At 35.8% G+C, this 13,069-nt stretch overlaps 1 protein-coding gene across 1 annotated transcript; it reads left to right on the top strand.

The window, feature by feature from the left end:
* Positions 1 to 982: 982 nt before the first annotated feature.
* LOC128230729 (uncharacterized) lies at positions 983 to 12,694 on the top strand. Its single transcript, XM_052943175.1, has 7 exons — positions 983 to 1,055; positions 1,903 to 1,966; positions 2,189 to 2,203; positions 9,260 to 9,373; positions 10,541 to 10,648; positions 10,880 to 10,971; positions 11,443 to 12,694. The coding sequence occupies exons 1-7, from the start codon at positions 983 to 985 to the stop codon at positions 11,883 to 11,885; spliced, it is 909 nt and encodes a 302-aa protein (XP_052799135.1). The 3' UTR covers positions 11,886 to 12,694.
* The last annotated feature ends 375 nt before the right edge of the window (positions 12,695 to 13,069 follow it).

Below are 13,069 nucleotides of genomic sequence, written 5' to 3'. Positions count from 1 at the left end.
AAATAAAATAGACGAACACACAAATTGATATGGTTGCTACAGAGAAAATATAGACGCGCATTAATTCGATACATCAACTTCGATTTAGAACAAAACAAGAAAGGTAAACGAAATCAAACTCCCATTTATAGCGAAAATAAATCAATGAACAAATCAATGATAGCTTGTTTACGTTTATCTTTCAAATCGAGGTACTCTTATCGGAGTTATTAAGAACTGCCCAAGTTTATCATATTTTTCTTTTAAATAAGTCTTGCGAATTTCCTATCTAAACAAACATAAATCGTCTTATTTGGTATGAAAACACTTTAAATTAATACCCTTATTTAATTTAAATATCAAATTGCCAAAACAATTACAAAAGGAAATATATTTTATAAAGCGCAAAACAACAATGTTTGCAACCATTCTCTATCGCAATATAAAAAAGGCAAACATGTAAATACTAGATGTTGACCTTTAAGTGAAAGTCCGATAAAACAAATAACATTAACCTTGATCTTTAATTAAAAACACAAAAACAAAAACCTCATCATCAACCTTGACCTTGAAGTGAAAATCCAATATAACAATCAATGTTAAGTTATTACAAATGCAGTTTCTAAACGATTTATCAAAACATCATTTTCTGAAAATAACAAATGGAAAATGGAATTTTTTACTGATGTCGTAACTTGACATAACGAGAGTGTGAATGGAATGTAAAGGTTGTTCAAGAGCGGAAAATTAACACGTCGTTTCTTCTTTCATCAGACTTATTCTGTTATAACGTCGGAAATATTGGAATTTCTGGAATTTCGACCCTGAACATAAGGATAGGTAGTTAGGGAAAACTGTGTCAATGTAAAGGTTGAATAAACACTATGGTTTTACTATAATAAAATAACAGGTCTAAGAATTACGTTGTTTTGTTGTAGAACGGTGCATTGTCTAGTGCACAGAATGCATGTAAAATCATATATTTGTTGCTGCTAACTAAACTATGCATAATAACAAGATCATCAACAGCTTTTCTCGTCACCCTATAACAGAGGTTACTGATATGATTAAAAGATGTTGTTATTCCGTATATTTATTCATGTTTGATTTCATGTATATAATAAGTGTTGATAAGTGTATTTTTACAATAAAGGGTAATTTCAAAACAGAAAAAGGTCACGGACTTCATATTCAACAATAACGAGTGTTATATGATTATGATCCTCTTCAAAGTGGAAGTACATGATTCCATTTGTCTTCAAGTTGATCATGCCGAACAGCAAATGGTTTTTGTTTTAGTTTACTTTGATGTATTGCTCATACTTATGTAATTTGTTTCCAAATATTCGTTGGAACTGAATTACATAGAAAGTAGAATCCCAAGTCATTGTCAGTCAAAGGCACGTTGCATAGGTATGTATAACTTTCAGTTCGTGCAAATGAAAGCAAAAGTCAGCAATATGTTAGGGATAAAACAAAATCCGCTCCTGGGCTTGTTCTTGTAGTTTTCATTTTATTAGTCAATATCTTGGAACTACATTATTATTGTAAAATAAAACATTAAAATATGTTTGATAAAGAATAACCTTTATGAAAAAAAAAACAATTGTGTAAACTGATCACAAAACCAGCAACACCAATATGCAAATATCGTATGTTTAATACTTACAAATCTTAGGACACATTAAATGAGTATCAAATAACTTGTTCAGTATGCTTCGGAAGCATTCATGGCTTAAAATGTCCATTTCCGTAACAACGCAATATATGCATTTAGCCTAAATTATTGGCTAGCGATCCCTTATTGCGGTATGGTTTGGCGTTCCATATTTGCATAAACCTAAGTTACTAGCTAGACATGTTAGATAATACACATGCGCATAAACTATTCAGTATCTTTTATGATTTTTGTTCTGTTTTCAGACTATACGCTATGGCCGTTTTGGGTCGATCGACAAATTAATATTGAGCTCCCGTTCAAACAAGTGTAAGTACAAACCAATCTTTTTCCCCCGTGTGTGTAGTTTTAAACGTTTTCTGGATTGCAATGGAATTTATTTCCATTTGAATTCCTTCTCCTTACCCCGTGCTGTGTGTTATGTGTTTGTCAGTTGTGTTGCAGTTTCGTTAATCTCAGAATTCATAATAACATATATTCAGTGAAACATTTTGTGCTACCTATTTAACTGAACTCTTGTTGTTTTATTAGAGGTAAAACTATAAGGTAAGTCTTTGCATAATAAACGGAATGAGCACCTACATATCCATAACAAAACTATGTGCACTATTTTTGCATATCGTTAGCATATAGTCTCATGTCTAACATAACATATATATTTAAGTGCAAGCATGTCAGATAAATTATGCAGATGAATCATTGTTATAATACATACATTTTGAGGGGCTTCATCAATATATGGTTGGTGGTGAGGATAAAATGAATTTGAGTTGCCTTAAAAAGGGATTTTGCTTTAACCTTGTAGTTTATATTGTATTATCTTTGAGGAAGAGGCTAAAATATGTTGTTTGGACACATCAAAGTACAAGTATTCATTCTCTTAAAGCACTTGTGCGTTTTGAAGACTTGCATTTGAGGTGATTCTGGAAATTAAATAGATTTCAACCTTTGCGCTGTATATTAAAAAATAACAAAAATAATTGAATATATGTTAACAATGTTTTTTTCTAATGCGCATGCATAGAGCTAGCAATTCACTAGCAATGCGCCAGCATCATAGACTCATACAAACACGCATGTGTTCAAGTAACTAAATATAAAATAGAATTAAAACTAACCGTAGATATGTTCTAACAATTGTAATGATTTGATGATGAAGATATCACTTACGAAATCCGATGTAGAATTTTCCTGGTGGTGCTATCTCATAATTGTTTTGGTATTATATAGCAGAAAAACTTATTAAAAAACACAATTTAACAAACGCGATTTTTGGACTTAACCCATTACAAAATAAGTATTTCACGTCCGATAAGGTTGAAATAATGAACAAAAATGATAACTACAATAACTTTATATATAATGTTTTTATGTCATGTTTTTGTCTTAAAAGTAGTCAGTATGCATTTATCCTTTCAAATAATATCAATATTATTTTGGTAAACAAGCAACACTATTTAAATTTAAATGATAACAATTAGAACACAGACGCAAGCCATAACTGGATATTGACTTTTAAATATTAAGTTTGCAGATTCATTGACGTACACATTAACAAATTTTCTAATTATTATGCCCCCCTTCGAAGAACATTACACATTAACAAATTTTCTAGTTATTATGCCCCCCTTCGAAGAAGAGGGGTATATTGCTTTGCACAGGCATGTCGGTATGTCGGTCGGTCGGTCGGTCGGTCGGTCGGTCCGTCGGTAGACCAAAGCTTGTCCGAGTGATAACTCAACAATTCCTGGACGTATGGTCATCAAACTTCACATGAAGGTTGGGCGTGACCAGTAGATGACCCCTATTGATTTTGGGGGTCATCAGGTCAAAGGTCAAGGTCACAGTGACCTTTAAAGTTAAAATAATTTTAAAGCTTGTCCGAGTGATAACTCGACAATGCCTGCACCCATGGCCCTCAAACTTGACATGAAAATTGTTTTGGGGGTCACCAGGCCGAAGGTCAAGGTCACAGTGACCTTGAATGATAAAAGGTTGTCCGAGTGATAACGTGACAATGCCTGCACCCATGGCCCTCAAACTTGACTTGGAGGTTGGGCCTGACCAGTAGCTGACCCCTATTGTTTTTGGGGCTCATCGGGTCAAAGGTCAAGTTCACAGTGACCTTGAATGGTAAAAGGTTGTCCGAGTGATAACTCAACAATGCCTGCACCCATGGCCCGCATCATTGAATTGGAGGTTGGGCCTGACAAGTAGATGACCCCTATTGTTTTTGGGGGTCATCGGGCCAAAGGTCAAGGTCACAGTGACCTTGTATGGTAAAAGGTTATCCGAGTGATAACTCAACAATGCCTGCACCCATGGCCCGCATAATTGAATTGGAGGTTGGGCCTGACCAGTAGCTGACCCCTGTTGTTTTTGGGGGTCATCGGGCCAAAGGTCAAGGTCAAGGTCACAGTGACCTTGAATGGTAAAAGGTTGTCCGAGTGATAACTCGACAATGCCTGCACCCATGGCCCTCATAATTGAATTGGAGGTTGGGCCTGACCAGTAGAAGACCCTTATTGTTTTTGGGGGTCATCGGGCCAAAGGTCAAGGTCACAGTGACCTTGAATGGTTAGAGGTTTTCCGTGTGATAAGTTGACAATGCCTGCACCCATGGCCCCCAAACTTGACTTGGAGATTGGGCCTGCACCCATGGCCCTCAAACTTGACTTGGAGGTTGGGCCTGACCAGTAGATGACCCCTATTGTTTTTTGGGGTCATTGGACCAAAGGCCAAGGTCACATGTACCTTGAATGGTAAAAGGTTGTCCGAGTGATAATTCGACAATGCCTGCACCCATGGGCCTCAAACTTGACTTGGAGAATTGGCCTGACCAGGAGATAACCCCTATGGTTTTTGGGGGACATCTGGCCAAAGGTCAAGGTCACAGTGACCTGGAATGGTAAAAGGTTGTCAGAGTGATAACTCGACAATGCCTGCACCCATGTCCCTCAAACTTGACTTGGAGGTTGGGCCTGGCCAGAAGATGGTCCCTATTGATTTTAGGGGTCATTGGGCCAAAGGTCAAGGTCACATTGACCTGGAATATTAAAAGGTTATCCGAGTGATAACTCGACTATGCCTGCACCCATGGCCCTCAAACTTGACTTGGAGGTTGGGCCTGACCAGTAGATGACCCCTACTGTTTTTTGGGGTCATTGGACCAAAGGCCAAGGTCACATGTACCTTGAATGGTAAAAGGTTGTCCGAGTGATAACTCGACAATGCCTGCACCCATGGGCCTCAAACTTGACTTGGAGAATTGGCCTGACCAGGAGATAACCCCTATGGTTTTTGGGGGACATCTGGCCAAAGGTCAAGGTCACAGTGACCTGGAATGGTAAAAGGTTGTCAGAGTGATAACTCGACAATGCCTGCACCCATGTCCCTCAAACTTGACTTGGAGGTTGGGCCTGGCCAGAAGATGGTCCCTATTGATTTTAGGGGTCATTGGACCAAAGGTCAAGGTCACATTGACCTGGAATAGTAAAAGGTTATCCGAGTGATAACTCGACAATGCCTGCACCCATGGCCCTCAAACTTGACTTGGAGGTTGGGCCTGGCCAGAAGATGGTCCCTATTGATGTTACGGTCATTGGGCCAAACGTCAAGGTCACAGTGACCTTGAATGATAAAAGGTTGTCTGAGTGATAACTTGACAATGCCTGCACCCATGGCCCTCAAACTTGACATTTAGGTTTCTGGTGACCAGCTGATGACTCTAGATTTTGAGTTAATAGAGTCAAAGGTCATGGTCATAACACACTCTATACTCACACTTTAATGGTCATTATCTTAAAACTGCCTTAACGGCAACAAATCAGCTGTCATTTCGGTCCATGCATATTTCATTCAATTGTCCATATAATCCTGACAACATGGCGCTCAGGGGAGGGGGGGGGGGCATAATGCTTGACAAACATCTCTTGTTGCTTTAATCGTTTGATTTGCCAATATTTCATCACTTGGCCCTTTAGTCACATGGTGTTTTCAAAACGTCGTGTAATTCAATTATTTCTTCGCATAAATGATAGACAGTCCGCAAAACTATATCATTTTGATTCAAGCAAACTAGTTGGTATTATCAGATATGTTTATCAATTGAAATCAGTGAAGCTTAACAGGCACCGAAGCAATTTAAACTCATAAAATCTCGATAACATTGATAAGCCCAGAGCACGTGCACCTGGAGTTCTCAACTAATGTCAACAAACTATAACGTGAGAATGCCATCACCATGCTCTAATCGTTGCTTAAGATATTTGTTAATAACATCGGCAATCAACTGCATTTCGAGTTGCCATGCTGTTGAAATGTTTATTTGAACAATGCAAACTGTTTTATTTTCTCCTATGCTCTTTTTACATATTGTTTCGCTCATATTTAAAATGACAAGGGTTGGCTTTAAAAAGCTGTTGAACACAGCAACAATATGATCTTCTTATGGCTGAATTTCAATAAAAATGTACAAAAGAATGTTGCATGCTGTTCAAACGTCGGATCGTTTACATTTGTATCAGTCATTCAATAAATTACCTCCGACTATTCACCTTGCTTGAACACGCACCAACTCACAAGCAAATGAATTCCTATGAAATATGAACCGGTTTTCGTGAGGCCTGATTTCGATAAGGAAATATTTATCTAAGATTGGATTTCCTCTGATCTACATATTGCCAGAACAAGTTTTGTGAGTCAGTAATGTCATGGAGACATTCTTGTGAAGAAGGCATCACTCATTGAGCTCTTTATGCCGAAATATTCTCCTGGCGCTAAGACGCCCTTCAAAACATTCAATGATTTGATAGACATCATGTCTGCCTTACGTACATTAGATACCCAAGAGATAAACCTCCTTTCGTCAGGTTTGTTTCGTCGTATGCTCGTACCGTTACAGATGACTACAAGTGCTAGATGATGGCCATACCAACTAGTTTAAGTCCCCGGTAGACTCTTGTTCCAGTGAATTCGTGTTTCAATTACCGTTCCAAGGCGGTAATCCCATTATTTATCAGTTCTGTGATATGGTTTGGTGCTTGTATTTGTATATCCGATGTTTATACGTTTGTCACCCAAATCAATTGTCGTTTTGATATTTGCCTTGTGCCTCAAAACAGGGTTTATATTTTGATTTTCACTACTTGGCTTGCCTCTGTAATAGTACAAAATTGTATCATACTATCAGACACTGTCCTTCGTTATCATAGACAATTAGCAATACATTTTTAAACCCCGTCCGGGCGGTACAGCGAAGACACAGTTTTACTGACCAGTAGTTGTAAATCACCTTCGCAATCAAATATAGAGTTTCCCTCTTCCAACAGGATTGATAAAAAATAATAGAAATTGTCTGGTACCTCGCAGTACAAGTAGACAGATACATAAGAATAGTAATAGTAATAGTACAAAATATAGTAAACTGCATTGCCGACCGCAGCAACCATACATTAAATGCCATACAATAAATATTGATCTAACTGGACCGTTATACTGTATACTGTAGATGAAAACGTATCACTAGTTTTCTAATTTACTTGACTCTGTTATATAATGGAAAATGCCGACATTTTAAATTAGACGGATTATTTATCATTGCACTTTCTGGAGCTATTTGTGAATGAATATAGAAGAACGCGAATAAACTATTAAAGCTAAGAGCATTGTAAAATACTCACACTTTGCACTTATCCAAAACTGCTTTAATACCCAGAAACAAATTATCAGTCCTCGATATTTAATGTTTCAATTACAAGAAATTCAATTAGTGTCAGTAAGAGAAGAACACACTCTTAGATCGTTGCACATACAACTTTTTCTAGTGTGTAGGACTGCATGTTTGAGTGTTTTATATTTTTTTGTAATAATTGCTGATCAAAATTCGTTTCAAACCGTCTAGAAATATGCCGACCTCAAAACAAATGACAATGGGGAAATACTCATCTTAATAGTGTTCTGTCTGTTAAAGGGCCAGGCATCAGATTCTCCCAAACTCGGCAACTACATTACTTCCACAAGAAAAGCCTAGATTTGTTAATACGAGCTAGTATGATGTCGATAATACATCATTTTACATGATGACAGAATATTTTGTCGCCGTCTTAGCTGAGTTAAACCGTTTTAAAATAGTGCATAATGGTTTCCTAGTTTATAGAGTGTATTTAGCATGTAAACGTCACTTCAGTAGTAGAGATGCATATACCGACGCTATTTTTACATTAACAGGAATTTACGTGGTAGCCAGACCAAATAAATTCCAAATAGGAAAATATACGCAAAAACTGCGAAAGATACATGTGTCGTACGTGATCTGATTTATCAGTAAGTAAAATTAAATGTGTTGTACACAACGCTATCAATTTTATGTAAATGTTTGACAATTTAATTTTTTTTTCTTGCAATTGTCTCATCTGGTGTGTAGTCCCTTTAAGCTTTTATAATCTTATTTGCCAAGTAAAATTTCTAAAATAGATTTATCGATAAATTAGTATATTTTAAAACAGTTCTATTTCGAGACTGCTTTATCTGCTTATTTCAAAAATGGCATTCGAACTCATTTTCAAATACTGATTGGCCTTAAAAGCAATCAAATGAATACTCTTTTACGACGTTCTATACGTTCGATGTGACGAGCAAGATTATATATATAAAAACTTAAAGGAGGTGGCAATCAAATGTTAAATTCAAGTGCAAGCATTTTGAATGCAAATAATGTAACCCATGAGCATCATCTAGACACTGGGAGACGAAACCTCACCAGAAATATATTTTAGATTCCTGAAGCAGATTCCTACATATTATCGAAAACCTTTTGATTATATCACCATCCATCAGAATATATAGCGCAGGTGAAAAGATTTCGCCGGTGATACCATTCATCAGCCATAGATTGTCAGCGTTTTGCAGATCTTGTAATGCATTTAACCCAATTTCTCGTTAGACATCATCATATGTTCGTCTGCTTACCATTTTAAACGATAAACATCGCGTGTTGAGACAGAAAACGAATTTCCCCTAAGATCAATCAACGAAATGTGTTTGTATGTCAACATAATTGACAGCAATTAGAGAATAATTCAAATGTGGCAAATTCTTTTTAGTATTAAGGATAAAATATATACTCCAAAAATGACATGAAAGTAATTGTAAAATTATTAAAATAATTTAATGAAATAATTTCCTTAACTGATTCAGTTACAAACATTGCTAGTGAATCGAAACCGTATGCCTATGGTATGCCAAAATACATGAAAATGGTACATAAAAAGTTATGTTAAAATGCTTATATATATATCCGTGTTCTTAACCTACACGTTCTTTATGTTTTCAATAAAAACTTTCTTGGGGAGGAGGGGGGGGGGGGGAAATGAAAGGCTTTGTTTATGCATTATTGTAAGCGACCGGCAAAGACCTTCGATGCAATTCTTGGCGAAAATCGCTACAAGAGTTATGTTATTTATTTAACAGTGTAAGTTTAGGTTTTTAAATATTAAGACGGATAATTTTAATGGGATGCGATTTGCTTTCTTCGGCAATCTCATAAGTTCACCTTATTTTTTATTTGAGAATATCATTATATAATATTTTACTGTTTTACAGGGGCGAGAACAAGGTGTGTGACGCTTCTGGTCGCGAAGTGAAAAGTTTCCCTGACATCAAACCGCTACTGCATAGATTGCATATAGATGGCTACAAAATTGCAATTGCCTCCGAGTAAGTTCTGGTGCTTTAAGTGATAACAACAGCAGTTGTGTGTAACCTTCAAATATCATATAAATTCTGTAAAGACAAGAGTATGCGTTTTAATTGAATTTTAAGTACAGGGTTGTGTTGTTTTTGACATAATTTTATAACCAGTTTATAATATGCATTAGACGTTTCTAATAAATAAGAGAGGTAATAGGCGTCCTGGCGAAGAGTGCGACGATAAGCCATCAAGTAAGATGAAGAGAATATATTTAGCAACTAAAAGGACTATATATCATCAAACAGTTTCTTGTCTAAAGTAAATAAATATATCCAACAATTTTCAAAGGATTAAAATTTTCTTATTGACTATAGTATTTATTAATAAAACCCTCCGATCATTAAACCTTGTTGTTTTTTTTAAAACGCATTAATTTGGCAACACAGAAACCGTTGAATATAGCAATATACTCATCCTAAGAACTATTTCCTCAGAACCTATCCAGATATATATTTTTCCTCATTCATTAGAACATTACGTTACTACATTTAATGGATTAACGATTGGTCTAACAATCACAAGAATTTAAACCAAGTTCATGTATTTAAAATCAATTCTTAAAACAATGTAAAGCACAAAATCTTATACTTAAACAAAAACGTCGAGAGTGACTCCCCTTGTCTTCTTTTTTGAAATACAGAAAATATATTTACGAATTCAATGCATTGCAATTCTATTAAGGCATAGTTGTATGAAACCGGGCAAGAAAATGAATAGGTTCGAAAAGAGAGATCACTTGAAATCCAAGCATGCACCCATAGTATAAAAACAGCAGCCACAGTGTTATTGAAGATGTGTTTATATGAATGGCAAGTGTAACCCTGTCAACAACAACATGAACCGGATGCAGCGTTATCTAATTTTGATGGCTAATTGTTATCGTTACCTACCGAGGGTTCCATGGGTTCAATGCTCTATAAGCTGATTTCCTTTGGTTTATCAAATCAAATCATTAGGACTAATTTACAAGTGTGAGTTTGGTTTGTGGTAATCAAGCCGGACATATCGGTTTTCTCTAAATACTCCGATTTCCCCCAAACGACACAATCCTCAAATTTTTGGAATCACTAAAGCTATCACATAGCGAAGTCATCATGAAAAAGTATTATTGAATTGATGCTTGTGTTTTCCAGGGCGTTCCTGAAGGAGGAATGTGCGCGTCTCGTAAAGATGTTCGGATGGGATGAGTTTATTGACTACCAAGAAATCTACCCGGGATCCAAAATATTCCACTTTGTCAAGTACTAAATCGTTTACTTTATTTTATCGATTACTTTATAAATTAAAACAAAAGTATACAACGTTAAGGTCACTTAATCTACTCTTGAATCATATTAAAAGTGACAAAATACGAGAACATTGTGTCGTCTTTGTTTTCCATCGCAATATTGTTAGAACGAGTTGACTGGTTTTCTCCAACATAGTTGACATAGAGACGAGATACATGGTGTTAAAACCTTTCAATTTAACAGGATAAAGCGGGCAAGTGGAGTGAACTTTTGTGACATGCTGTACTTTGATAACGAGAAAGAACACCTGGCGGAGGTTGCCGCCACGTGCACTGGTAAGGAGTTAATTCTCATAACTAATGTAGACTAAACAACTTTTCTAACTGGTCACATAAACTTTTAAAAAACTAGCTGACAAGTCACGATGATATTGTTAAAATTTTCAATAGAACGAAAAACACCAAAACAAAAGTAGCACTAAGCATCAAATATTTGAATATAAATCAACGACAAAAACATTTTCTTCATATGAAAATATGTAAAGTGCATGTATAGATGAAATTTGAATATATCACAAAACATATGACAAAGTTATCAAGTGGTTTTAAATGATTGTTAAAATCATATCTTATTAAAACCCATAATTTTCGCTCTTCAATTACAAAGGAAATACAAAATTTGAAACGGAAAGGTAATTTAAGTTATTAAAAAATAATATTTTAGTTCTTGCACCGGTGTTTTTGCAAAATACAATAGGATTAAAACTGATTACTAACAAAAATTATATGTTCCTTTTTACAATATAGGCTTAACAACAGTTTGGGCTGACCGAGGAGTATCGGAAGAAATAATGGAAGAAGCCTTTCTCATGTTTGCTAAAAATAGAGAAAGCTCCACATACTTCCGGTCGAAGCCTGTCACGATTTCCCGCCGTAACTCCACGGATCCTTTCGTGAGTCTTCGGCCGCTGATAAATCTTCGTCGGCGCAACTCAGAGAACAGCTTGCCGCCTCCAAATAGTATTTTGGGCGGAGCCACTCTTGCTGCTCTAGCAAATGGTATCACTGGAGTTCATTGTAGGGACTCAAATTCTAAGTCTATTTCACATCAGTTTAATCCTAATTTGCCCGGATTGAATGGTCGAAGGCATATTTCACATCAGTTTAATCCAAACCTACCTGGATTAAATGGTCCTATGCCTGATGGAGCCGGGAGGGGCAAAACAAGGCGACGTTACAGTATTATGTGAGAGGGAAGTGTTGAAATAACATGATGCGTCAAAACAGAAAGTGTAATGAATTGTGATAGGACACAAAATAGTGCCTACTTTGGATGATCTTGATTACATCTTAATTGAAATTTCATTCATCAGACTCCCAGTCAACAACAAAAAATATCCTTGTAAATGTGTCCCTCAACATTTTGCAATTCTTTCACTAGTTATTAGAAAACGAAAGATGTATAGTGTGATACTACCTTTGTGCTTTTAGTATTTAATGAACGGGTTTGGTTTTCGTCATTGATCACGAAATATCAAAGTGTCACATTTTTTTCAACATTTAAGTGAATATATTTCCACCCGCATATTCTGTGTGCTTAAATATTTCTGCCAGAAGTGAACAAGAGTGCCAAGAAATAGATTACAGATTAAGTACGGTTAATCTACGGTATTTGTTACACAAGTAAGCCTGTCAAATTGTCTATCACTAAGCGATAATGTTAAATGTTGATACCATCATGACACCTTATTATCTTAGTTGTATGCCACATTCCTAGTGCAAAGATGTACATGGACAGACGTCCACATAGTGTTGTACATAAAAGTTGTCTTGTAGGAGCTTTACCAATATTAGAAAGAAACATACTTCATGTACAAAGGAGTCATCTAGTATTTTAGAATGGCCTACTAGACTTTATACACATGAACAAATCGTCCACATTACATTGGAGATGTGTTATTTTACATGTATATATTAATTCATTTCGGTTTGCATAATGATTAAATCATACAGTCATGAATTTTATTGACGATGCACGATTCTTAACCTTTCTCCAGACGAAATATCGTTTAACGACTAATGATTAAATCATTGAATCATGCATAATATTGATGATGCACAATTCTAGACGAAATATTGCCTTACGCGTTTGAAGGTAATTGTTTTGAAAAATACTTGACGAGCTATATGTAATTTGTAAATGAACGTACATGTCTGAATAATAATATCAACCTGTGCACAGGAGCAAAAAATTACAAACGAAACAACAATTGGCCATTAAGTTTTCATATTCACAACTGTTAATAACATATAGGTTAAAGACTCAATATATGAGAAACATAGGCCACAAAAACGTCTATTTGATTGGGTATTAAAATATTATTAAATAACAAACACGTTTAAAGGTACAGTGCTGATTTTCAATGTATTATAT

This window comes from Mya arenaria, chromosome 4 (assembly GCF_026914265.1).
Source record: "Mya arenaria isolate MELC-2E11 chromosome 4, ASM2691426v1".
Lineage (NCBI taxonomy): Eukaryota > Metazoa > Mollusca > Bivalvia > Myida > Myidae > Mya > Mya arenaria.
This window is presented reverse-complemented; position numbering and strand designations above follow the sequence as displayed.

What these genes read in the sequence shown, in the direction of transcription:
- LOC128230729 (XM_052943175.1), top strand. Translation starts at nt 983, where the DNA reads ATGCATAATAACAAGATCATCAACAGCTTTTCTCGTCACCCTATAACA. An exon ending in TACTGATATGATTAAAAGAT is followed by an intron (nt 1,056 to 1,902) that starts GTTGTTATTCCG and finishes TTCTGTTTTCAG; the next exon opens with ACTATACGCTATGGCCGTTT. An exon ending in AAAATATTCCACTTTGTCAA is followed by an intron (nt 10,649 to 10,879) that starts GTACTAAATCGT and finishes TCAATTTAACAG; the next exon opens with GATAAAGCGGGCAAGTGGAG.